Source organism: Pristis pectinata, chromosome 2, assembly GCF_009764475.1.
Source record: "Pristis pectinata isolate sPriPec2 chromosome 2, sPriPec2.1.pri, whole genome shotgun sequence".
Lineage (NCBI taxonomy): Eukaryota > Metazoa > Chordata > Chondrichthyes > Rhinopristiformes > Pristidae > Pristis > Pristis pectinata.
In genome coordinates this window covers 80021971-80043714 of record NC_067406.1, presented here as the reverse complement: position 1 = coordinate 80043714, position 21744 = coordinate 80021971, and the positions used below count along the sequence as shown (strand labels likewise).

Here is a 21744-nt window from a genome sequence, read left to right as displayed (position 1 = left end):
CAAAGCATATGTAAAAATTATGACAAAATCCAGCCTAATTCATAAGGAATATTAAGTTGATTGGATCCACTAACTCAGTGAGAGAAAGACATGCTAAAACATGTCATTACATCTGCCACCTATTGGTTACCTAATTCCACTTAATTCTTGGAACCACTGTCAGCTGAAAATGTTATCTGCCATTGGTTGTAAAAAGAATACAGTTTAGAATCCAACTCTATTTACAGATATACCTGATCAAAGATGTTTTATATTCAGATGTTCAACATTTATTGAAAATCAAAAAGCAACAGCAATTTTTGAAATGAATTTCATCAAAGCTTGTTCTGTTCTGCTGCTGTAACAAAGGCAGTTTTCTTCAAAGTTACAAAAGTGGAGGAGAGGGAGAAATCATCCCTTGCAATACCCTTATTGTCTTCCATCAGAAAATACTTGACATAGGAAAACAACAAATGCTAAAAATCGAACTGGACAATAGCACGCCAATATTATACCCAACGGCATGCAAAATTTTTGAATTAATAATATATTTTAAGTAATAATATCTAATAATGGATATTGCACAACACGTAGTAATTATAGCACATTGAAAAGTTTTGTGACTAATCTTCAACATACGACTATAAAATCAGAATAAATACCACCATGTATTTATTAGAAGATTAAAAAAAACAATGTTAGTGAACAGGTGAAAGAAGGGAACACTGTTAATACAGATATTCCTCAATTTATGAAGGGATTATATTCCAGGAAAACATTTAGTAAGGTGAAAATTTATAAATAGACATTAATAGGAAATGCCTTTATATAAAAAATCTGAAGCTCAAGAACCTTGATTGAATATATCAAAACACTTAAAATACATCAATGTATCTGAAATAATGAAGTATCATTTGTTAACAAATAAAATCTTAAATTACCATAACAATGTGCATAATGCATTCTCATATGTACATAATGTTGTCAGCCATGACATTGATGTTAACCAGATATCCAGATGAACAAGGTTCTGTTCTCCAGGCTGTTTTTCAGACAATATCATTGAATAAAGGGGAAGAGAAACAAATGATACTTGGAAGAGCAGCAATGTTATCCAGGCCTTTTTATTCAATCATCACACCCTTGGAACATTGGCTTTTGATATCCCTTTCGTGCCTTTGAGTTCTCTGAGAGGCCTAGGCTTAGAGTCATGCTGGGCATTGCCTCCAAGATGGGCATGGGCACAATACCAGGAGCAATTTTCACATTCCTTGATATGAATATTCAGGGTGGCATCCTCTTCTGAAAAAGCCCCATCTCATCAATGATAAACACCTGTTTCAGCTCCCTTGGAAAATTGCAGCTACAGTATCTGCATTTGCTGCCTCCCCCGACAAATATTATGCTGGTTTGTGTGCTTTTGAAATGTTCCAACTAGCCATGGCTAGCCTTGAACATTGTATCCCTTTTACAATTTCCTCTCCACCACCCACCACACAACATTCTTTCAAATCTTACTTTTTTCTAGATCATCATCTGATCTTCTAACTACATGCTTAAAACTTTTTCCCATTTTCTGCATTATGACATCTATGCCCTTTGTAGTGAATGACACTACCATGGTAACATTCTATTGCAATCAATAGAGGGCTATTTCCAATAGTCAATTATGTCAATGGTCATTACATCAACAGGTTGTGGTTTATTTCAATAGGTCTATGCCCCGTGTAAACAGTAGTCTATTTCAGCACAGCTGTCAGTCTAATGGCTAGCAATCTTTGTTGACACAGCTATGCCTTGTATTTCAATTGCCACTTATTGCTAATATCTATTTAATCTTTCTCTCTGCCCCTTAACATTAGGGATCGTTTATTGAATCAAGGACAGCCTTGTAAATAGAGGATACAAACCATACAGGGTAAATTGCATCATAGAAAAAATCTGTCAATCAAACATTGATTACGCAAGGGATACATATACAATATAAACCCATATCACTACCACTATTGCTCAACTTTGGCATTTTAGCTATATTCCATAAAATCCATATCAGTGCCGTTCACATCAGGGAAACAGGCAAAAAGTCAACAATGCAAAAAGTATAGCATCTGTTTTGCACAAATGGGACTTGTCTGAGCTGGTTAGGCAACTGAGTGTCTCTTTAACCAACAAGATTAAAGAATCAGTGACTTATAGCACAGGTTCAGAACTAGGAGGTAGTTATTAAGATTAAATAAAGTGCAGAAAGCAAAATAAAAAGGTGATGGTCCAGTGGTACAGAAGTAATTTGGACTGAGAGAAAGAAATAAGTAAAACAAGGTTTAAAAAAGATAGTTTTAAAATCTCCCAAATAATAAAAATCCAAAGGAATGCCACACCACACTTTTAGAATTAATTTTTGAGCCAAGAGGTTATTTGACATTAATCAAGACTTATCTTGTTTTAAGTGGGTACACATATTGGAATGGACAAACAGAAACTTCTAGCAGTTTAGCTCATATATATCAAGTTATTTAAATGGAGAGATACCATTAGCAAGCAGCTCTGAAAGAGGGCTTCTCCAGCAGCAACATCATCATTTCCTGACGTTGTCTTGCATGTGTCAGAAGTTTCTGTTCGACTTCCAAATAATGAGGAGTGCTGTTGGACTCACTTATCTATTTCTCAAAATGCAGCCCATGATCTACTTAATATTCATTTTAATTAACACTTGCTCCATCTGGTGGACGATGCATTTCATTGACATCTTCAATGTACTTCGGAAACAAATTAGACCACCCTACATCAAATTCACAACAAAATCGATTTCAGATATGCTATTCTGCCAAAGGACATAATACCATGCATCATATATTAATGCTATAAAACACTTTAGAGTTTTTTTTTTCCTCAGTGGGGGAATTGGCATACTCAACTTTGGAGAAAATCCTTAAGCTGTGAAGCCAAAGGATATATTTTTATATGTTCACAAGCAATTAATTGCATAAATAAAAGATAAAATTAGCTTCTGCCCCTTGACCCAATGCACAGCTATGATTCAGTGTATATTTGTTTCTCTTTTTACCATTTATTTCCTCTCTCCCAAATATCTAAACTTCTTTCCCACATTTTTGTTTCTATTCTACACTGCTCCTTCCTATCCAATCTCCCTTGACTGGGAAAATGCAGGGGCAGCAGCCGTTGATGAAGAGTCGTGTTATGTTCTTAATAGTGAGGACGATAGTTGTAGGCAACAAGATGACCCTGATCTGTTGGTAAGATGGGGAGAGCAATGCCAAATGGAATCCTAATAAGTGTGATGTTATGCACTTTGGGAGGACTAATAAGGATAAGACTTACACAGTGAATTGTGGGGCCTTAGGGAGGATAGAGGAACAGATTTTAGTGTACAAGTTCAAGTTCAAGAATCCCTAAATGTGGAAGTACAGGTAGATAAGACAACATATACTTGTCATCAATAGCTGAGGCAAAGAATACAAAAGTGGGAGGTATGGTATAACTTTATAAAATATCAGTTAGGCTACAGCTAGAACACTGTGTACATTTCTGGTCGTCACACAATAAGAAGGATGCGACAGCACCAGAGAAAGTTGCCTAGGATGAAGTGTTTTGGTTAGGATGAGACAATGTATGGGCTGGGTTTGTTTTCCTTGGATGGAGGAGGCCGAGAGGGGACCTGATGAAGGCACATTGATAGGGTACATGGTAGCAAACTTTTCCCCATAGAAAAGGTATCTAAAACTGGAGAGTATAGGTTTCGGGCAATGGGGTGAGCTGAGGAAGAACTCTTCCATCCAGAGGATGATTGGAATTTAGAAAGTTGAGCCTGAGTGGAGGGTGGAGGCATGCAATTTCATAGCACCTAAAAATATCTAGGCAAGCAAATGAGTTGCCAATGCACAGAATATCACAGACGAAGTGCTGGTAAATGGGGCAAGGATAAAAGGGTACTTGATGGTTGGCATGGACATGGTGGGCCAAAGGTCCTTTTCTGTGCTTTATGATGCTATGACTCTAAGATGGGAACTCAGTAAATCTGCTGAATGAAGTAGCAAAAGGGAATTTGGTAATTGTGGAAAATTAAGAAAGGAATCAGCCTGAATACCTTTCATAGCCCTTTATACAAAACTACATCGATCAAATTAGAGAAAATGCTGAATAGGCAAAGTAAAAGGAGACTTTTCACAGAAATGGATATATGTACGTGAATCAGAATGGCAAATTTTGATCAATTATTTTTTCCTCAAGTTAAAAGAAAAGTGCAGTTCTTTTGTTTTGCAGAATGTATTGAGAGTTTCTGCTTTGGGTGTAATCTTTAATCCAAGGTCAAACTGTGTTAATTTTCCTAAAATAAAGTTCAAACATAGCTCAACACACAAATGTATAAATCACCCATCAACCATGGCAAACCATCAAAAAGATTAGCCATATGGACTGATTTATTATACTCTAGAAGATTTCTAGACCAATTTCAAGGTTTACCAAACTGCAGCCTCTTGCCATCCCTGAAAGCCTTTTCCTGGAATTCTTGAATTTAGCAATAACAGCATTTCATATAGAGAGCTGAAAACCCATCTAATCAACATTTGGTTGAAAATAACTTTGCTTCTCCCTCAAGATGAGCAGATAGCCAAATGAAACTTGAAACATTTGTGTACAGTTAATCTTAATATAAGATTCTTTATCGGCATTTTAAATTCTTTATGATTTGTAACTGATTAAAATGCAGCCATTGCTTTCCCAACTGGTGGACAATTAATATTGTTTGATTGCCAAACTAGTCTAAGTCCTGCAAACTTCACTGGAACCATACAGAGACAATTCTGTTGGCCCAAAATCTAAATGGTCAACAACATACCAAACTTAACTGAAGACACAGAACAAGAATCATTTGGCTTCTGCTTGTGCAGAAGGCTATGGATTGCACTTAATCATGTTCAGACAACACATTAGCAAAACAATGAAAGTATTAGCAAATTTCTAACTGCTTTGATTGATTTAGCAGTGGTTGATTATTTGTACAACCAAAAAACTGCGGAACTATGACTAGCATCCATCATGTAATTTATAATATTAACTTTTAATAAAGATGGCATTACTACATTAACTTTTTTCACTTCCAATCATGGCATTTTGAGCAAGGAAACATAGTGAGATCATAAGACTTAATGTAGGTTTAAATACTGTGCCAATTATAATTTATGGATGACACTCATTATGTCTAACAACCTGTCAAACAATGAAGAAATATTAACTGCATCATTCCTCTTTTCCATTTAAAATCAACATTAAGCAGCTAAATAAGAGAATTCCATTTACACATGAATACATTAATACAGTTATTCTTACTCATATACTTGCAAACTCTGTACACTTTTAATGTGTGATAATGTATCACCTGCTGAAGCAAGCTAAATTTTAGTCAGAAAACTCTTAAAAGAAAATAACCATACCTTTTCCAATTCTCGAGGAATTCGTAGACAAGTGTATACTCTTTCCCTCCTTTCTTTGTACTTGGCTTCATTGTGTTCCAAAAGATATCCTCGTGTTAACTCGGCACTAATAAATCTCAGCAGGGAGAGATCTGCACAAAAAAGATTTTAAAAAGTATTAACAACATTGTTTCTCCCTTGGGAAATACCAAAAATCATTAACTAGTCATTTGTCTTATTTATTGAGGATACCAGCCTTGTTAGTACAAAACTGGTATGTTTTTGCTCAATTAGCAATAATTCAAATTGGAAAGCAATTCAATAAATGCAAATGATGTTGTGTCCAAGGTGCTGCAACATGGTGCTGGGGGATTCATAATTTCTTAAAGATGAGAAATTACCTCAACAATTATTTAATCTCAAAGAAAAGTCTTATTGTACATTGCAGAATAGCAATGCTTCAGCAAATCGTCTGAAGCAGTAAGGAGCACAGCAACAGTCTTAAAATGTTATTTAGACAAAATGTCTGACAGCAGGTAAGAACATTGTTTTTAACAATGATTAAGCAGTCAGTTCTATAAAGTTTGCTTCTATGGGATGCAATCTCAGGATTTTGATAACAGGGAAATCTGGTGTAATGAGGGGAAGGGGAACTGTAATGGTATTTCATTTCTGCTTAGTAAAATCAATCAATAATTAGAGGCACAGGAGGGATCCTATGGAATACACATTGTGTGCCACATGGAAACTGCTACTGTACTGGGCAACTACATGTACAAGAAGAGTTGACAGCTGCTGACAGCTCCAGCTTTCAGAGCATGAACAACACCTGACCTCACTGGGATCCAACAAAGTTCAGTCGCATGCTTCTTGAGGTGGTGACTGCAGTTCAAGGAAATGTCACCTTTCAGCCTCCTTTGCTCCAGGAAAAGAAGACCTAGCCTATCCAATCACCCCTGATAACTCAAGCCCTCCTATATAGGCAACATCCCTGCAAATTTTTTCTGCACCCTCTCTAGCTTAATCACATCCTTTCTCTAGTGTGGTGACCAGAACTGCACACAATACTCCAAGTGCAGCACAACCAACGTTTTGTACAACTGTAACATGACATCCCACTCTTATACTCAATGCTTCGGCCGATGAAGGCAAGTGCTACCTGTGTTCCTATTTTTAGGGAACTACATACTTGTCTCTCTGTTCAACACCACTGCCCAGGGCCCTGCCATTCACTATGCATGTCCTTTGTTTTACTTTTCTTTAAACCTTTAAATATGTTTCTTTAAATCAATGCTGATTTCCTTCAAGTCCTCATTTTCCCTTGACTCCCTTTTCTCCACTGTTTGCAGGTTTTTTGTAGAGACACAATGGCAGAGCATTTTTGTAGCAGTCATAGAGCTGTACAGTATAGGGACAGGCCCTTCAGCTCAACTCATCCATGCTGACCATGATGCCCATCTAACCTAATCCCATTTGCCTGCTTTAGGCTTTCTGCTCCCTTCCTATCCATGTACCTGTCCAAATGCTTTTTATATGTTGTAATTGTATCTGCCTCTGCTCCCTCCTCTTCCATATAACCACAACCCTCTGTGTGGAAAAATTTGCCCCTCAGATTTTCTTTAAATGTCTCCCCTCTCACCTTAAACCTATACTCTCTAGTTTCAGATTCCCCTACCCTGGGAAAAGGACTCTGACCGTGTCCCCTACGTATGACCTTCATAATCTTATAAACCCCTACAAGGTCAGCCACGGCCTCTTAAACTCCAGTGAAAACAAACCCAGCCTATCTAATCTCTCCTTGTAAATAAAGCCTTCCATTCCAGGCAACATCTTGGTGAACACAAGACACTGTAGATGCTGGAATTTGGAGCAAAAAACAAGATGCTGGAGGAATTCAGCAGGTCAGGCACCATTTGTGAGGGAAATGGACAGTCAACATTTCGGGTTGAAACCCTTCAAATACAGATGAAGGGCCTCGACCCAAAACATCGACTGTCCATTTCCCTGCACAGATGCTGCCCGTCCCACTGAGTTCCTGAGTATCTTGTTTTTTTTTAAATCACCCTGGTAGCGTAAATTGGGAACAGATGTTCTTGGAGAAGTGCACAGCAGAAATGTGGAGGTTGTTTAAGGAATGCTTGCATGGCGCTCTGAATAGGTTTGTCCCACTGAGGCAGGATAAGGATGGTAGAGTGAAGGAATCGTGGTTGACATGATATGTAGAATATCTTGTCAAGAGGAAGAAAGAAGCTCACCTGAGGTTTAGAAAGCATGGATCAGACAGGGCTCTGGAGACTTACAAGGTAGCCAGGAGGGAGCTTAAGAATGGACTTAGGAGAGCTAGGAGGGGGCATGAGAAGGCCTTAGTGAGTAGGATCAAGGAAAACCCCAAGGCGTTCTCCACGTATGTGAAGAATAAGAGGATGACTAGAGTGAGTGTAGGACCGATCAGGGATAAAAGAGGAAACATGTGCCTGGAGTCGGAAGAGGTAGGAGAGGTCCTTAATGAATACTTAGCTTCGCCTTTGTATACTTAACTGCGCCTTTGTATACTTAATTGCGCCTTTGGCGATGATCTTTGTGGCCTCACTCACCACAGGAATAGTGCCAGATGATGGGAGAGTGGCAAATGTTGTTCCTTTGTTTAAGAAAGGGAGTAGGGATAACCCTGGGAATTACAGACCAGTGAGTCTTACTTCAGTGGTGGGCAAGTTACTGGAGAAGATTCTTAGAGACAGGATTTATGGGCATTTAGAGAAGCATAGGCTGATTAGGGTCAGTCAGCATGGCTTTGTGGGGGGCAGGTTGTGCCTCATGAGCCTGATTGAATTCTTTGAGGCTGTGACAAAGCACATTGATGAAGGTAGAGCAGTGGGATATAGTAAGGCATTTGATAAGGTTCCTCATGGAAGGCTTATTCAGAAGTTAGGAGGCATGGGATCCAGGAAAACTTGGCTGTGTGGATTCAGAATTGGCTCGCCCATAGAAGACAGAGGGTGGTGGTAGATGGAATGTATTCTGCCTGGAGGTTGGTGACCAGTGGTGTTCTGCATGGATCTGTTCTGGGACCCCTGCTCTTCATGATTTTTATAAATGACTTGGATGAGGATGTGGAAGGGTGGGTTAGTAAGTTTGCTGATGATAAAGGTTGGCGGTGTTGTGGATAGTGCAGAAGGTTGCTGTAGATTACAACAGGATATTGATAGAATGCAGACCTGAGCTGAGAAGTGGCAGATGGAGTTCAACCTGGATAAGTGTGAAGTGATACACTTCGGGAGATTGAACTTGAAGGCAGAATACAAGGTTAATGGCAGGACTCTTAGCAGTGTGGAGGAACAGAAGGATCTCGAGGTCCACGTCCATAGATCCCTCAAGGTTACCGCGCAAGTGGATAGGGTTGTTAAGAAAGCGTATGGAGTGTTGGCCTTCATTAGTCGGGGTATTGAGTTCAAGAGCCGTGAGGTGATGTTGCAGCTCTACAGAACTCTGGTTAGACCACACTTGGAGTACTGTGTTCAGTTCTGGTCACCTCATTCTAGGAAGGATGTGGAAGCTTAGAGAGGGTGCAGAGCAAATTTACCAGGATGTTGCCTGGATGTCTTATGAGGATAAGTTGAGTGAGCTAGGTCTTTTCTCTTGGAGAGAAGAAGGATGAGAGGTGACTTGTTAGAGGTGTACAAGATGATAAGAGGCATAGATCGAGTGGACAGTCAGAGACTTTTTCCAGGGCGACAATGGCTAACACAAAGGGGACATAATTTTAAGGTGATTAGAGGAAGGTACAATGGGAATGTCAGGGGTAAGTTTTTTTTAAACACAGGAAGTGGTGGGTGTGTGGAACGCACTGCCAGCAGAGGTTGTGGGGGCAGATGCGTTAGGGATACATTTCATGAGGGCTATGTGGAGGGAAGGGTTAGATAGATCTTAGAGCAGGATAAAATGTCGGCACAACATTGTGGGCCGAAGGGCCTGTACTGTGCTGTAGTGTTCTATGTTCTATGGTGAATTTCTTTTGTACTCTCTCTAAGCTACCACATCCTTCCGGCACTGTGGCAACCAGAACTATACACAATACACAAGTGTGGCCTGACCATTGTTTTATATAGTTGCAACATGACAAACAAGAATTTCTAGACCAAAACCTCTAAATAATTCATTGCAGGAGCAAACAAAATGTATGTAAAGAGATACCCAAATTGTTTTAAATAGTAGTTTAGATAATGGATACATATTAAAGTGATCTGCAGAATGTTCATTGTATCACTAGTGAATTAAAATGCAAGTACACATTTATGCCAAGAATAGTCATGAGTGACTGAAGCATGATACACTAGTCAGTGTTGGAATTTCCAGCGTAAACTATGCATTTGTGAAAATCCTAAAATTGTAATCAGTGATTCAGCTTGCTGTAAACATCGTGAAAACCTTGCAACTTGTTCATGAAGCCTAAGGAACTTTTTACATAGCATGGGGAGTTATTTCTTAGCAAATTTCCCCTTCCAGGTTTGCTGCTCGGGAGAATTCCTAATGCAACTGGGTGGTCAGCCAGCTTGTTGAAATTGGGGTACAGGATGCTATTGATAGGTTTGAAGTAGAGGTGATTGACAGCAACAGTGTTAAAGACGGAAACGGCATATCAAGTTCACTTGATCATCTTGGGCAGCTTCTTCAGGTCGGGGCAAAGTGCTGTCACTTTGCCATGAAATGGCAAAATTAGCAAGTCCTCAGAGACCACGTTACCCATGATGCAAGTAGTTACTATGCTTTGTGGAAAAACAATGGGGTAGGGAGGGATAAAGATTTTGTGGTTAAGGCAATAGGTTTGGATATCTTGACTGTACATTTAGTAGTTTAGAAGCATGAATCTACAAAATCAGGGACTAAATTAGCAGCAACTTGGTCAAGATAGGATCCTCAGAGAAAGCCAGCAAGTCTTTCTTCAAAGCAAATCATGTCCAAACTAACCTGACAGATTTTTTGATGAAGTAACAGGGGCACTGTTAATGAGAGAAATATAGATAATGTGATGCATATGGACTTCTTAAAGGTATTTGATAAGGTGCCATATAATAGGATAGTCATCAAGATTAAGGGCTGTGGAACAAAAGGGCTGCAGCAGCAGGGATAGAAAACCAGCTAAGTAATAGGAAAGAAAGTGTGGTAGTGAAAGTCTGATTTTCTGACCTGAAGGGATGTGTACATTGGAGTTCCTGAGTTTCCTAGACCATTTTTTTTTGATATATATTAATAATCAGGACTGGGGTATATAGAGCACAAATCTGCAGATGATACAAAATTTTGGAGGTGCAATAAACTGTGAGGAAAGTTGTAACAGATCAAAAATGCAGATGGGCTGGTGGAATTGACAGAAGGAAGGCAGATGAAATTTAATGATGATAAATGTGAAGTGTCATATTTTGGTAGGAAGAGTAAGAGGAGCGAATACAAACTAGAGGGCACAAATCCGAAAGGGTTACAAAAATAGAGAGATCAAAGTATGTGCATAGTGTGTGAAAGTAGTTTGGGTGTGTTGAGGCAGTTATAAAAGGATATAGGATCCTGGGCTTCACAAGTTGAAGCATTGAATACTTGGTTCAACAACAACTGGAGTAGTGTCCAGCTCTGGGCACTGTACTTTAGGAAGATGTGAAGTCCATTGAAAGGGTGCTAAGAGATTTACTAAATGGTCCCAGGGATGAGGGACTTGGGTCATATGAATAGACTGGAGACATATTAGTCAAATGTACATTGAAACACACAGTGAAATGCATCTTTTGTGTAGAATGTTTTGGGGGCAGCCCTCAAGTGTCACCATGCTTCAGGCGCCAACATAGCATGCCCACAACTTCGTAACCCATGTGTCTTTGGAACGTGGGAGGAAACCGGAGCACCCGGAGGAAACCCACACAGACACGGGGAGAACGTACAAACTCCTTACACGACAGCGGCCAGAATTGAACTCAGGTCACTGGTGCTGTAACAGCATTATGCTAACTGCTACACTACCATGCCTGCCCGTAGAGAGAAACTGTTTCCAGTGGCAGAGGAGTCATGAACTGGGGGACACAGAATGAAGGCAATTGGCAAAAGAACCAAAAGTGACGTGAAGAAAATACTTTTTTTTAAAAATGTATACTATATGCAAGTGGCTGGGGTCTGGAATGCATTGCTGGAGTAGTAGTAGAAGAAGTGCTCAAATGTGGTGTGCAAAAGGGAGCTGGACAAGTACCTGAAGCGAAGAAGTGTGCTGGACTATGACAAGGATGGAGAAGTGGGACTGTTCTTACATACAGCAGTATGGCCTCGACAAGCTGAATGGTCTCCTTCCATGCTGTCACACCCATTCTGTGATTATGCAGTTTGCAATGGACTTCGATAGGAGATCAAGAACTCTCCGAGTACACTAGTGATAAGTTCAACATCATGTTGGACTCAAAGGTTCCAGTATTTTCTGTTTTTATTTTGGATTTCCAGCATCTGCAGTTTTGACTTTCACACCTGTGAGGGCATGATGGCAAATAATCAGAGCCATGAAAAATAACAAGTCATTGAGGACATCGAATGAATGCATGATTGTATTAGTGGGATAAGTCTGAAGTGCTGAATTGAGCAGAAGAAAAGTGTCACCTGCAAGATTTATTTTGAATAAAAGGGCAAGTCTGGTTACTTTGAATAAAAGGGCAAGTCTGGCACCTGTCAAAGTGGAAGGGTAGTACAAAATGGCATACCTGTCCCCATTGCATTGTTATGTTGGAAATGTTAGCAGTTCCACCAAAGCATTAGAGGACCTTCCATGTGTACACTGAATGGAATAAAAGGGCAATAATAATGAAGAAGAGGGAAAGGGCAAAAATGCTCAGATTAAGGCCATTTCCAATCACATAGAAATTTAAAAAATCTGTTTCAACACTGCAACTTCAGCATGTGTTTGGATCTTGAACTGCAATTTAAGCTTGTGTATTTAATGTTAGAACAGGCACCCAAGATACTTACACTGAAGGAAATGTCCTCTTATAATGGGAAGGGATTTCACATAGCACTGAACGCAGTTAGTATCCCTGGAATGTCAGTCAGTATCCATAGAATGGAAAAAAATTACATAAGGAAACCCACAAAAAGGTTTGCAATAATATCGACAAACGCATTAAATAGCATAAATGCAATTTTTTAAACACCTCTAATGACAATTTCAAAATTAAAGAGGATTAATCAAGACATCGATATGAATGGAGACACGGCCGCAGACTGCCCCATATGAGATGGTCTACTATTATGACCGGAGCTTCAGGAAGATCCATCAGCAAGAAGCACATTAAAGTTGAGAAATTGAGAATATTAGGACAAATGAAATGTGTTGTCCTCTAATATGTACAAAATGCAACGGTACTGATTATAGCAAACAAACCAACTCCTAAGAGATTGACTGAAAGAGTTAAGGATGGATTGGAAAAATGTATTTAGTGTGAATACATCACAACCAAGTTTAAGGAAGCCTCTGGAACAATATGAAGATACATTTATGGATTCATACAAAGAAATTAAAGAGCACTAAAATCACATACACATTAAACCAAATGCCAAACTGATCTATTGCAAGCCTATGCCCAAGGCCTTTGCAATAAAATCTCAGTTGGAAGAAGAGCTAAACAACTGGAGTGACAATCAGATATTAGTGAAAGTGTCCACAAAGTGATGGGCAACACGCATTGTGATATATTTAAGGTAGTTAAGACTGGCCTGCTCTGCAAACATTATAGACTGACCCTTAGATTTTTACACCAAATTGGCAGGGGCAAAGGTCTTCATTAAATTAGACTTCTCTCAAGGGTATGCCCAGTTTAATGTAAAAGATTAACAAAGAAAGCCAACATTACTTGACCATAAACAACTACAATAGGTTTTACTTGTATAGAAAGCTACTGTATGAATGGAAATCATAACCAAGAATATTGCAGGCAACTGCAGAGGTCCAGCATTGTTTGTTCTGTCAGATTGGTATTCTAATCATTAATGGCAAGCTTAAAAAAAGCAGATATGCCTTTGTTGCAGAAGGAAATGGCTTATGTTGGTCTGGAAGTGGATGGAAACAGACTGCAGTCAGCTAAAGAGAAGCATCATTAAAGCCAGAAAATATTAGTGAGCTCAGGTAACTTCTACCTTTGATCCAATAATATGCTAGATTTCTGCCCAAACTTGACACAATATTAACTCCCTTTCTTCAATTATTAAACAACAAACTGTGGTATTGGGGGAAAAGAGATCAACAAAAGGCACTTGGCCTACAGAAGAAACCCCTCAGGGATAAGTCCTTTCAGGCGCATTATGATACCAATAGTGTGCTAATACAATGGCCAGAAGAAACTCTCTGAACCAGACACATCAATATTGTGGTTGGACCAGCATGGCAAGACCAAATAACCTGCAGCAAGTTGCTCACCTCCTGACGCTCCAAAGCCTTTCCACTATCTATAAGACAAACAACAGGGGCTTGATGGAATACTCTCCACTTGCCTGGAGGAGTGCATTTCCAACAATCCTTGAAGCTGAACAACATCTGGAATAAAGCTACCCACTCGTCTGGTACCCCATGCACCACCTTAAAAATTCATTCCCTTCACCAGCAGAGCAGTGTGGACACAGCATGGGCTATTTACATAATGCACTGCAGTTACTCACTCAGATTATTCCAAAACTGCAACTTTTACCACCAAGAAGGACAAGGACTTCAGATGCATTGGTACCCTACCATCTGCATATTTTCCTCCAGTTAGAAACCATCCTCATTTGAAAATATCACTGTTTCTTCATTGTCATTTGGCCTAAATCCTGGACCTCCCTACCGAACAGTATTGTGGGAGCACCTTCATCAGAAGAACTGCAGCGGTTCAAGAATGTGGTTCACTGACACCTTTCCAAAGAACGTAGTGTATGGACAAAGAATACTAACCCTGGTAGCAATACCCACATTTCCCACTCCCTTCCCAAAATAAAGGCGGGGGAAGCACTTTTTCATCCAAGGATGTAATAATTTATGATATAATTATTCATTATTAAAAATTCCCATGAAAACAGAGTAGAACTGAAGTTTTATAAGACTTGACAACAAACCCAGAATGCCCCCGTGGAAGAGCCACAAACCGATTGCACATAGAAATACACAAGCAATATGTTGAGAAAATCCAAATATTGTGGATAAATTTAGCAGGTCATGCAGTATTCTCTGGTGTTTTTCCCCTCTTCGCAGAATGTAACCTGACCTGTTGAGCATTTCCAGCACTTAGTTTTTATTTCAGATTTCTAGCATCTGCGTTTTTGTTTTCTTTTTTTAAAATCAAGCAACATATCTACCTCTGAAGAGAAAATTTAAGCAGAACATTAGTTCTGAAGGTGATGGAATATTTAACTGACATTGCTAACAGCCTGCATTATTGTTTCTGTACTGGGATCCTCCCCCCTTTCCCCGTCATTAATTAAAATGACAGATTGCCCGCATGCAAGCAGCACGGTGCTGCCAACCCACAGCTCCTGCCAGGTGACTTGTGTGCTCATTGAGTTCCACTGCTGTCAAAGAGAAAGCTTCGCCCCTGCCCAATCCACGGTCGCTGGCGACCGCTTGACAGACAGCCGTTGACAGCTGTCAAGCGCCCGGGGTGCCTGGAGCGGCCTCCTGCCGGGCGATCGGTACCGGGCTTGGCTCGAGGGCACTCCGCAGGGTTCTGAGCGATAACGAACGAACGATCGATCGATCGATCGGTCGGTCGGTCAGTCGGTCGGTCGGTCGGTCAGTCGGTCAGTCGGTCAGTCGGTCAGTCGGTCGGTCGCCCCCCTCCCTCCCTCCCTCCCTCCCTCCCTCCCTCCTCGTCGGGAGCAGCGCTCCCGCCACCAAGGCCCGTGCGCGCACCCACCCGCCCGCCCGCCGACCAGCCGGCCCCGCCAAGCAAGGACCACACTGCCGCCTGGCTCACCTGACAGATTCCGTTTCTTCCCCCCGTGTTTGCTTGGTTCAGCCTTCGCCTCATAAAAACCTAACGTCTCCGCCCGGTGGATGCCTCGGTCAGAGCTCCATTCCTCACCCGCTTTCTTATCCCCGCTCTCCAGCACCGCCGCCATCTTCTGACGGGAGGAGGAGGAGGGGGAAGAGGGGGGGGAAAAAAAACACAAACACTGCCGTCACGTGACCCGCCGGGTTCCCGAGTGGGCGCGCATGCACGGACGGCCCCGCCTGCTGCGTGTGTGGGTGCCCCGGGCAAGGAGGTTGCGGTCGCGTCGAGCAGCAGGTAGGATTGGCCGCCTCAAACGATATAGTTATTGTCAAAGTAGTTCCCTCATCGTAAAGGGACCGGTTAAACATCGAAAACAAAATCTGAAGATCCTGGAAGTCTGAAATAAAAAAACGGAAAATGCTGCGACAGGCAGCTCAGGTAGCATTTGTGGGAAGAGAAACAGCCAACGTTTCAGGTTAATGACCTTTCATCAGAAGGGTTCCTGCGTTAGAGTGGGTCTGACTGGGGGACGGTCAGATGTACCTCCCTTGTTGGTTCTGATGAAAGTGTTTTACCCTAAAATGTTAATTTTGTTTTTCTTTTCCACAGAAGCCATGTGGCTTGCTGAATGTTTCCAGCATATATTGTGTTTTATTCCCGTTAAGAATTGCACTTCCCTCCAATAACATTTTTTTCGTCATTCCCCACCCCCATCCACAATTTAGCACAAATATACAATTTTGAATGTTGTTTGCCCAGCTTCGTTGCTAATATACCCAAGTGGAGATGGGGGTCTCAATGCCATATACTGTTAAATTGCTGGTAACTTCTCTCTCCAGTAATTTGCTAGTGGCCCTGTAGATCCTTTTCACTTTACTCTGACTGTGTTCCTCTTTCCAATTATTTGGACTCTCAAATCTTGAATGATTGTTCATCAGCAAAGGCATTACCTTCATCAGTATATACGATATACAAGGTATTTTGAGTATGGAACAATGCTGCCTTCAGCCCCTAAGGTCATTTGGCCAGATGTCTTTCCACCTCTTTGGAACACTTCTATTTTCAAAATCTTTGTTTGTGCTTCATTCAGCGTTTCTTCTTCGATGCTTCTGATTCATTGATAACTGAACAGTTCTTGCCTGAAACATGAAATCAAATTTCAATTAAGTTTCTTCCAATTTCCACCCTTTTTTTAACACAATGTTTGTTTTTCCCATTTCCTAACTGAAGACTTCTCTCCACAATGCTTGAGAATGCCCATAAAAATGTATGTTCTATTGCCCACTTTGTATCTTCCAATTGGGCATATTCCAATCTTCTGCTTCATAAATCCATCTTCTCTTTCTTTATTTATAACATTATCTTCCCACTTTTTTGTGCCATCATTCCTCTTGCTATTTACTCTCTACAGCCTTTCATCCTAACACAAACTTTTCCTGTTTGTTGCTTTTGCTCGTACTTTCTTTCTAAATTTGCTCAGAGATTCTATCATGTAGCATAACATTCAGGTGTATTAATCAATTAAATCTTTCTCAGAGCATTGATCTATCTTTCACAAAGGTCACGTAACTGCCCCTTGGTCTTTGTGAATATAGGACACTTGTACATGGAGGCACCTAATGTGAGCTGTGGTGTGCAACTGTGTACATTTGGAAACTACTTCTAAGATAGACATGTATGTGTGGACCATGAATGCAGGAGCAGGCCTTCACAACAAACCTAAATTTAAAGGGCAGCTACCTTTAATTTATTTTGTTGTCTGCTGGTGATGTTAGGAATATTTTCTAGGGTTAAATTCTCACTCTGACATCACATGAATACTGGTTCTTCCTCTTTTTAGCATTACACCTCTAACATAAAGTTTTGAGTTGGAAGCACAACATGATTTTTTAAAATCTGAATTAAGAAGCAGAATAATTCCCCTTGCTTACAAGAAACTATTATTTACACCAACAATCAACTTACAGTTCTTAAGAAGCTGAATGGGCTTTCACTTTCTATTCCCAACATAACAAAACACACCCATTACAGTACTGGTGTGACTAACTGAAACTGCATTGTAATGAGAAAGATCATGAACCCCTGTCATGAAACCCTAGCATGAGAGGTTAATTTTTTTTTACTTTGTTTTGGATCTCTCCTGCCTCTTGAATTCATTGTTAAAGTGTGCTGTCACCAATTCATCATATACTCTGCACACTTCCATGATTTACAATTATGATGAAAAATTAACTGTAGTTCAAGTGAATTTATAAAAACAAATCAGAAAAGAATAATAACCAAAAGTTATCAATTGATTTTTTTAATAAAGATTTTAGTCATTGTTTTATCAGCTTGCAGTCATGAAATGGCAGAATTTAAGACCTGAAAAGCAAAAAATTACTGCAAATACTGGAAATCAGAAGTAAAAACCAAGCACTGATTGAAATATAGTTAATGCTCTTGGTTGATGATTCATTATGTGAATCAGTTGAAATGTTAACTCTGTTTAATATTCCATAGAATTTGTTCACCTGCTGAATAATTCCAGTATATTCTGTTCTGATCTGTGAACTTAAGCCTGTTTTCTTCAACCTGATATACTTATGTTGATGTTTATTCCATTTCAGTGCACACAGTATATGGTTTTAATAAAGTAATTGCTGTCAAGTATTCTTTAAAATCTTAGTAGTCACTGAAAGCTAACATGCAGGTGCAGCAGCCAGTTAGGAAGCACATGGTATGTTGGCCTTTATTGAGGGAGGACTTGAGTACAAGAATAAATGTGTCTCAGTGCAATTATATAAGTTGTTGGTGACACCGCACCTGGAGTATTGTATATAGTTTTGGCCTCCCCTCTGAGGGAATGAGCACGCATTCACCAGACTGGTCCCTTGGATGGCAGATTTGTCATTTGCGAAGAAATTGATAAGGCTAAGACTCAATTCTTTAGAGGATAGAAGAGTGAGAGGTGACTCCATTGAAACATGCAATATTTTTTGGTGGGTTCAATAGAGGATGATATTTTCCCAGCTGAAGTATCAAAATAAGGGTTAGGAAAACAAGGAGGAATTTCTTCACTTAAAGGGTGATGAACCTTTGGAACTGTCTATCACTGAGGGCCGTGGGGGCTCAGTCATTGATTTCCTTCAAAACTGAGATCAGTAGATTTTTGGATATTAGAAGAATCAAGGGATAAGGGGCTGGGACAGAAGAATGGAGTTGTGGTACAAGATCAGCCATGATCTTATTGAATGGTAAAGCAAGTGAGGGACTGATTGGTGTACTCCAATTTTTTGTAATCCTTTTAAGTTATTGTGTGCATTACATTGACTGAAAATGTGATGGAGCTAGATTCAGTAGAAATTTTCAAAAAGGCATTTGGAGAAATACTTCAAGATTTAAAAAAAAAATACAGGAATATGGAGGGGAAAAAAGAACAAGGGTTTAAAACTAATCTTTCAAAGAGCTGGCCTGGGCCTATGAGTGAAATAGCTTAATTCTGTGTAATATTGTTCTATGATCATAATTATACAGAAGACCCTGGATTATGTAAGGGTTCTGTTCCCGAGAACTGTCAATAAACTGAATTTTCCATAAGTCGAAAATGAACAATCTCCCCCAAAATCATAATGCAAAATATTTTTAACTTTGACAGCCCTTGGGGACTGATTTGCAAAGAGTAGACTGGGGGAAGTCAGTGTAGGTAATTGGAGTTGTTACCAGCAAGTGAACTATGACAGATGTTTGCGTGCACCCTGGATCGGGATGGGGAGCTGATCTGCTAATCAGTGAGAAAACTATCTTTAAGTTAATAAAAGAAAGTGTGTACTAACAAGAGGTGGCTCAGGGTTCATGATATTTGATCTTACCTGAAGGAGAGTTTGGAGAAGGAATTGGATTTTTATCTATGGGTGATCTCTACATTGTACCCTGGTGAAGAGATATGAGTACTATACCTGGGAGCAGAGTCTAGGAGAAATTGTGTAAAGTTCGGTTTCTCTAAGTCAGGTCTTTCATAACCCAGGGACCCCATGTACTTCATTTTCTGTCATCAAGATTTATAGCAGTTCTCAAATGCTATATTCTCTTAGAGACAATAATCTTCCATGCAGATCTCCTTATGGAATACTTGAAGTTGTAATAATTTAGTAAGATTAAAAAAGATTGCGTAGAATAATGCAGGGTCCATAACTCCAAATATAATAATAAATTTGACTTAATTACATGCAAAAATATCTCTGTTCATTTTCTTTCAGAGCTGAATGTTTTGATAAAATGAATGTTGTTAAAATAAGAATGCCGTCACTGCGACTGGGAAAGCAGAATGATGTGAAACATAATAGTAGCTAGGGCATGATGTATGAGCAGAATAAAAATGTCCAAATTAAAATGCAGTCCATTATTTCTTTCTTATACACTGCTATTCACCAACTTCTGCATTCTTCTTTGTCTGTTATACTCATTATACATTTATATCAAACAAAATCATTGATCATTTCTTTTAAGAGCAAGATGCATCTTATATATCATCTCTGCACATCCAAGTGTATTTGTAGATACATTTCTTTAAATGGACAGAGATCTTGGAAGTAAGAAGCAATCTGCTGGAGGAACTCAGTAGGTCAAGCAGCATCTATTGGGGGCAGGTGGGGAGGGAAGGAATTGTCAATGTTTCGGGTCCAAACCCTGCACCTGGACTGAGAGTGGAGATAGCCAGTATAAAGAAGAGAGGGAGAGTGGTTAGACAGGTGCCAGTAGGTGATTGATGGATAGGGGAAGGGGGGAATCCAGTGGGTAAAATATGTGGGTAGTAGGTGGATGGAGCTTGTGGGGGAGTGGGGGAAGAGTGATGTGGGGCTACAGGCTGGGGTGTGGGAAAGGGGACAAAAATATGAGTACTGGAGGTGGATCGGAAGGAGAGAGGGTCGGGGAAGAACATGGGTGGTAAGGGTTTCCTGAAATTGCTGTCCCTCTGATCAATGTCCCGTCTTCCCATCTTTGTCCTCTTTCCCATACCCTCCCACCACACCCCTCCAGCGCCAATTCACCCTTTTTCATGCCTCCTCCCCCAATTTCATCTCCCCTTTCCTCTCCTGGTTCCATCTGCCTACTGTCTAAACATTTCAGCCACTGGATCCCCCCTCCCCTATCTGGTTCCATCTGCCTACCTCTCCCGTAATGGTTCCTATTATCACCTTTCATACCTATCATCCTCCTAACAGTCTCTACCTTCACACTCCACCCCCTCATCACCCCCCACCACCCAGCTGCCTTTGTCTCCTAACTCCGCCCCTCCTCATCTTCCCATCCTCCTTGGTCCTCAGTCTACCAATCACCTACTGACCCCTGTCTCACCATTCCCCCTCTTTGTTTTATATATACTGGTTATCTTCCCTCTCCACTCTCAGTCCTGATGCAGGGTTTCAACCCAAAACATCAACAATCACCCCCCCGCCCCCCCCAACGCAGATGCTGCTCAACGCACTGAGTTCCTCCAGCAGGTTTTTTGTTGCTCCATATTCCAGCATCTGCAGTCTCTTGTCTCCGATCTTGGAGATATATTCAATATGGTTTCCAGGATCTCATGGTAATTTGTACATTTCTGTTGGATTATTATTGAATTTCATTAATACAACACCGCACAACTTCATCTAAACAAGAACAAGATGAGTTAAAGTCTTGCTGTTTCTTCTTGAATGTTGTGCCTTGGTGGGATTGAATTTTTCAAGTGAAAGGAAAAGTAAATGAGGAATTTGTTTTGTATTGTGCTCCCTAATTCTGATATAGAGAGGAATGAAGACTCCAAACTTTAATGATAAGATAATTGGGGTTGGTAAATTATGCCATCTTAGGTCAAAGACCAGGGCTGTGAAAACTAAAATTCTATAGGGCCGTGTGTTGCCCATAATGGCACGATAGTGTTGCTCCAACATTGTAGACACTGGCTTGATGCATCCAACCTCCTTTCAAAACTTAAGTTGAAACAGATTTCTTAAGGTGTGATTTCTGTTTATTTGTAGTTGTGTCAGGAGAGTGGAACTGCAGGAATTTCAGGACCGAGTTGTTTTTCCGAAAAAATCTGTTGCTTCTGTAATGCTATAGATCAGCCGGACCTTGCTCCATCATTACATGAACCAGATGACCAATACTAGTTCACTAAGAAGCGTAAAAGAGCATGCTAGGAACAACAACAGATTACAGATGAACTTACATTGCAGGAATGCAACAATACTAAACACGGGATGCATTCTACAGACATAGCTAATGACCCCAAAAGCAATAAATTAGATTTAAAGTTCTGCTGTCTGACCACATTCAGAAATGGCAATTAAACAGCTAATGGACTTCCCATCTTCACTGATGCCAGA

The 21744-nt window shown here is 40.3% G+C and overlaps 1 protein-coding gene across 1 annotated transcript in view; it reads right to left on the bottom strand.

Annotated features, from left to right (window-relative positions):
• The window catches only part of LOC127581985 (transmembrane anterior posterior transformation protein 1-like), a 75040-nt gene extending 59391 nt beyond the window's left edge, over positions 1-15649 (bottom strand). Inside the window, 2 exon segments of the mRNA XM_052036861.1 lie at positions 5433-5563; positions 15377-15649. Coding sequence (XP_051892821.1) covers positions 5433-5563; positions 15377-15521 — 276 coding nt within the window. The 5' untranslated portion in view covers positions 15522-15649.
• Positions 15650-21744: the final 6095 nt, after the last annotated feature.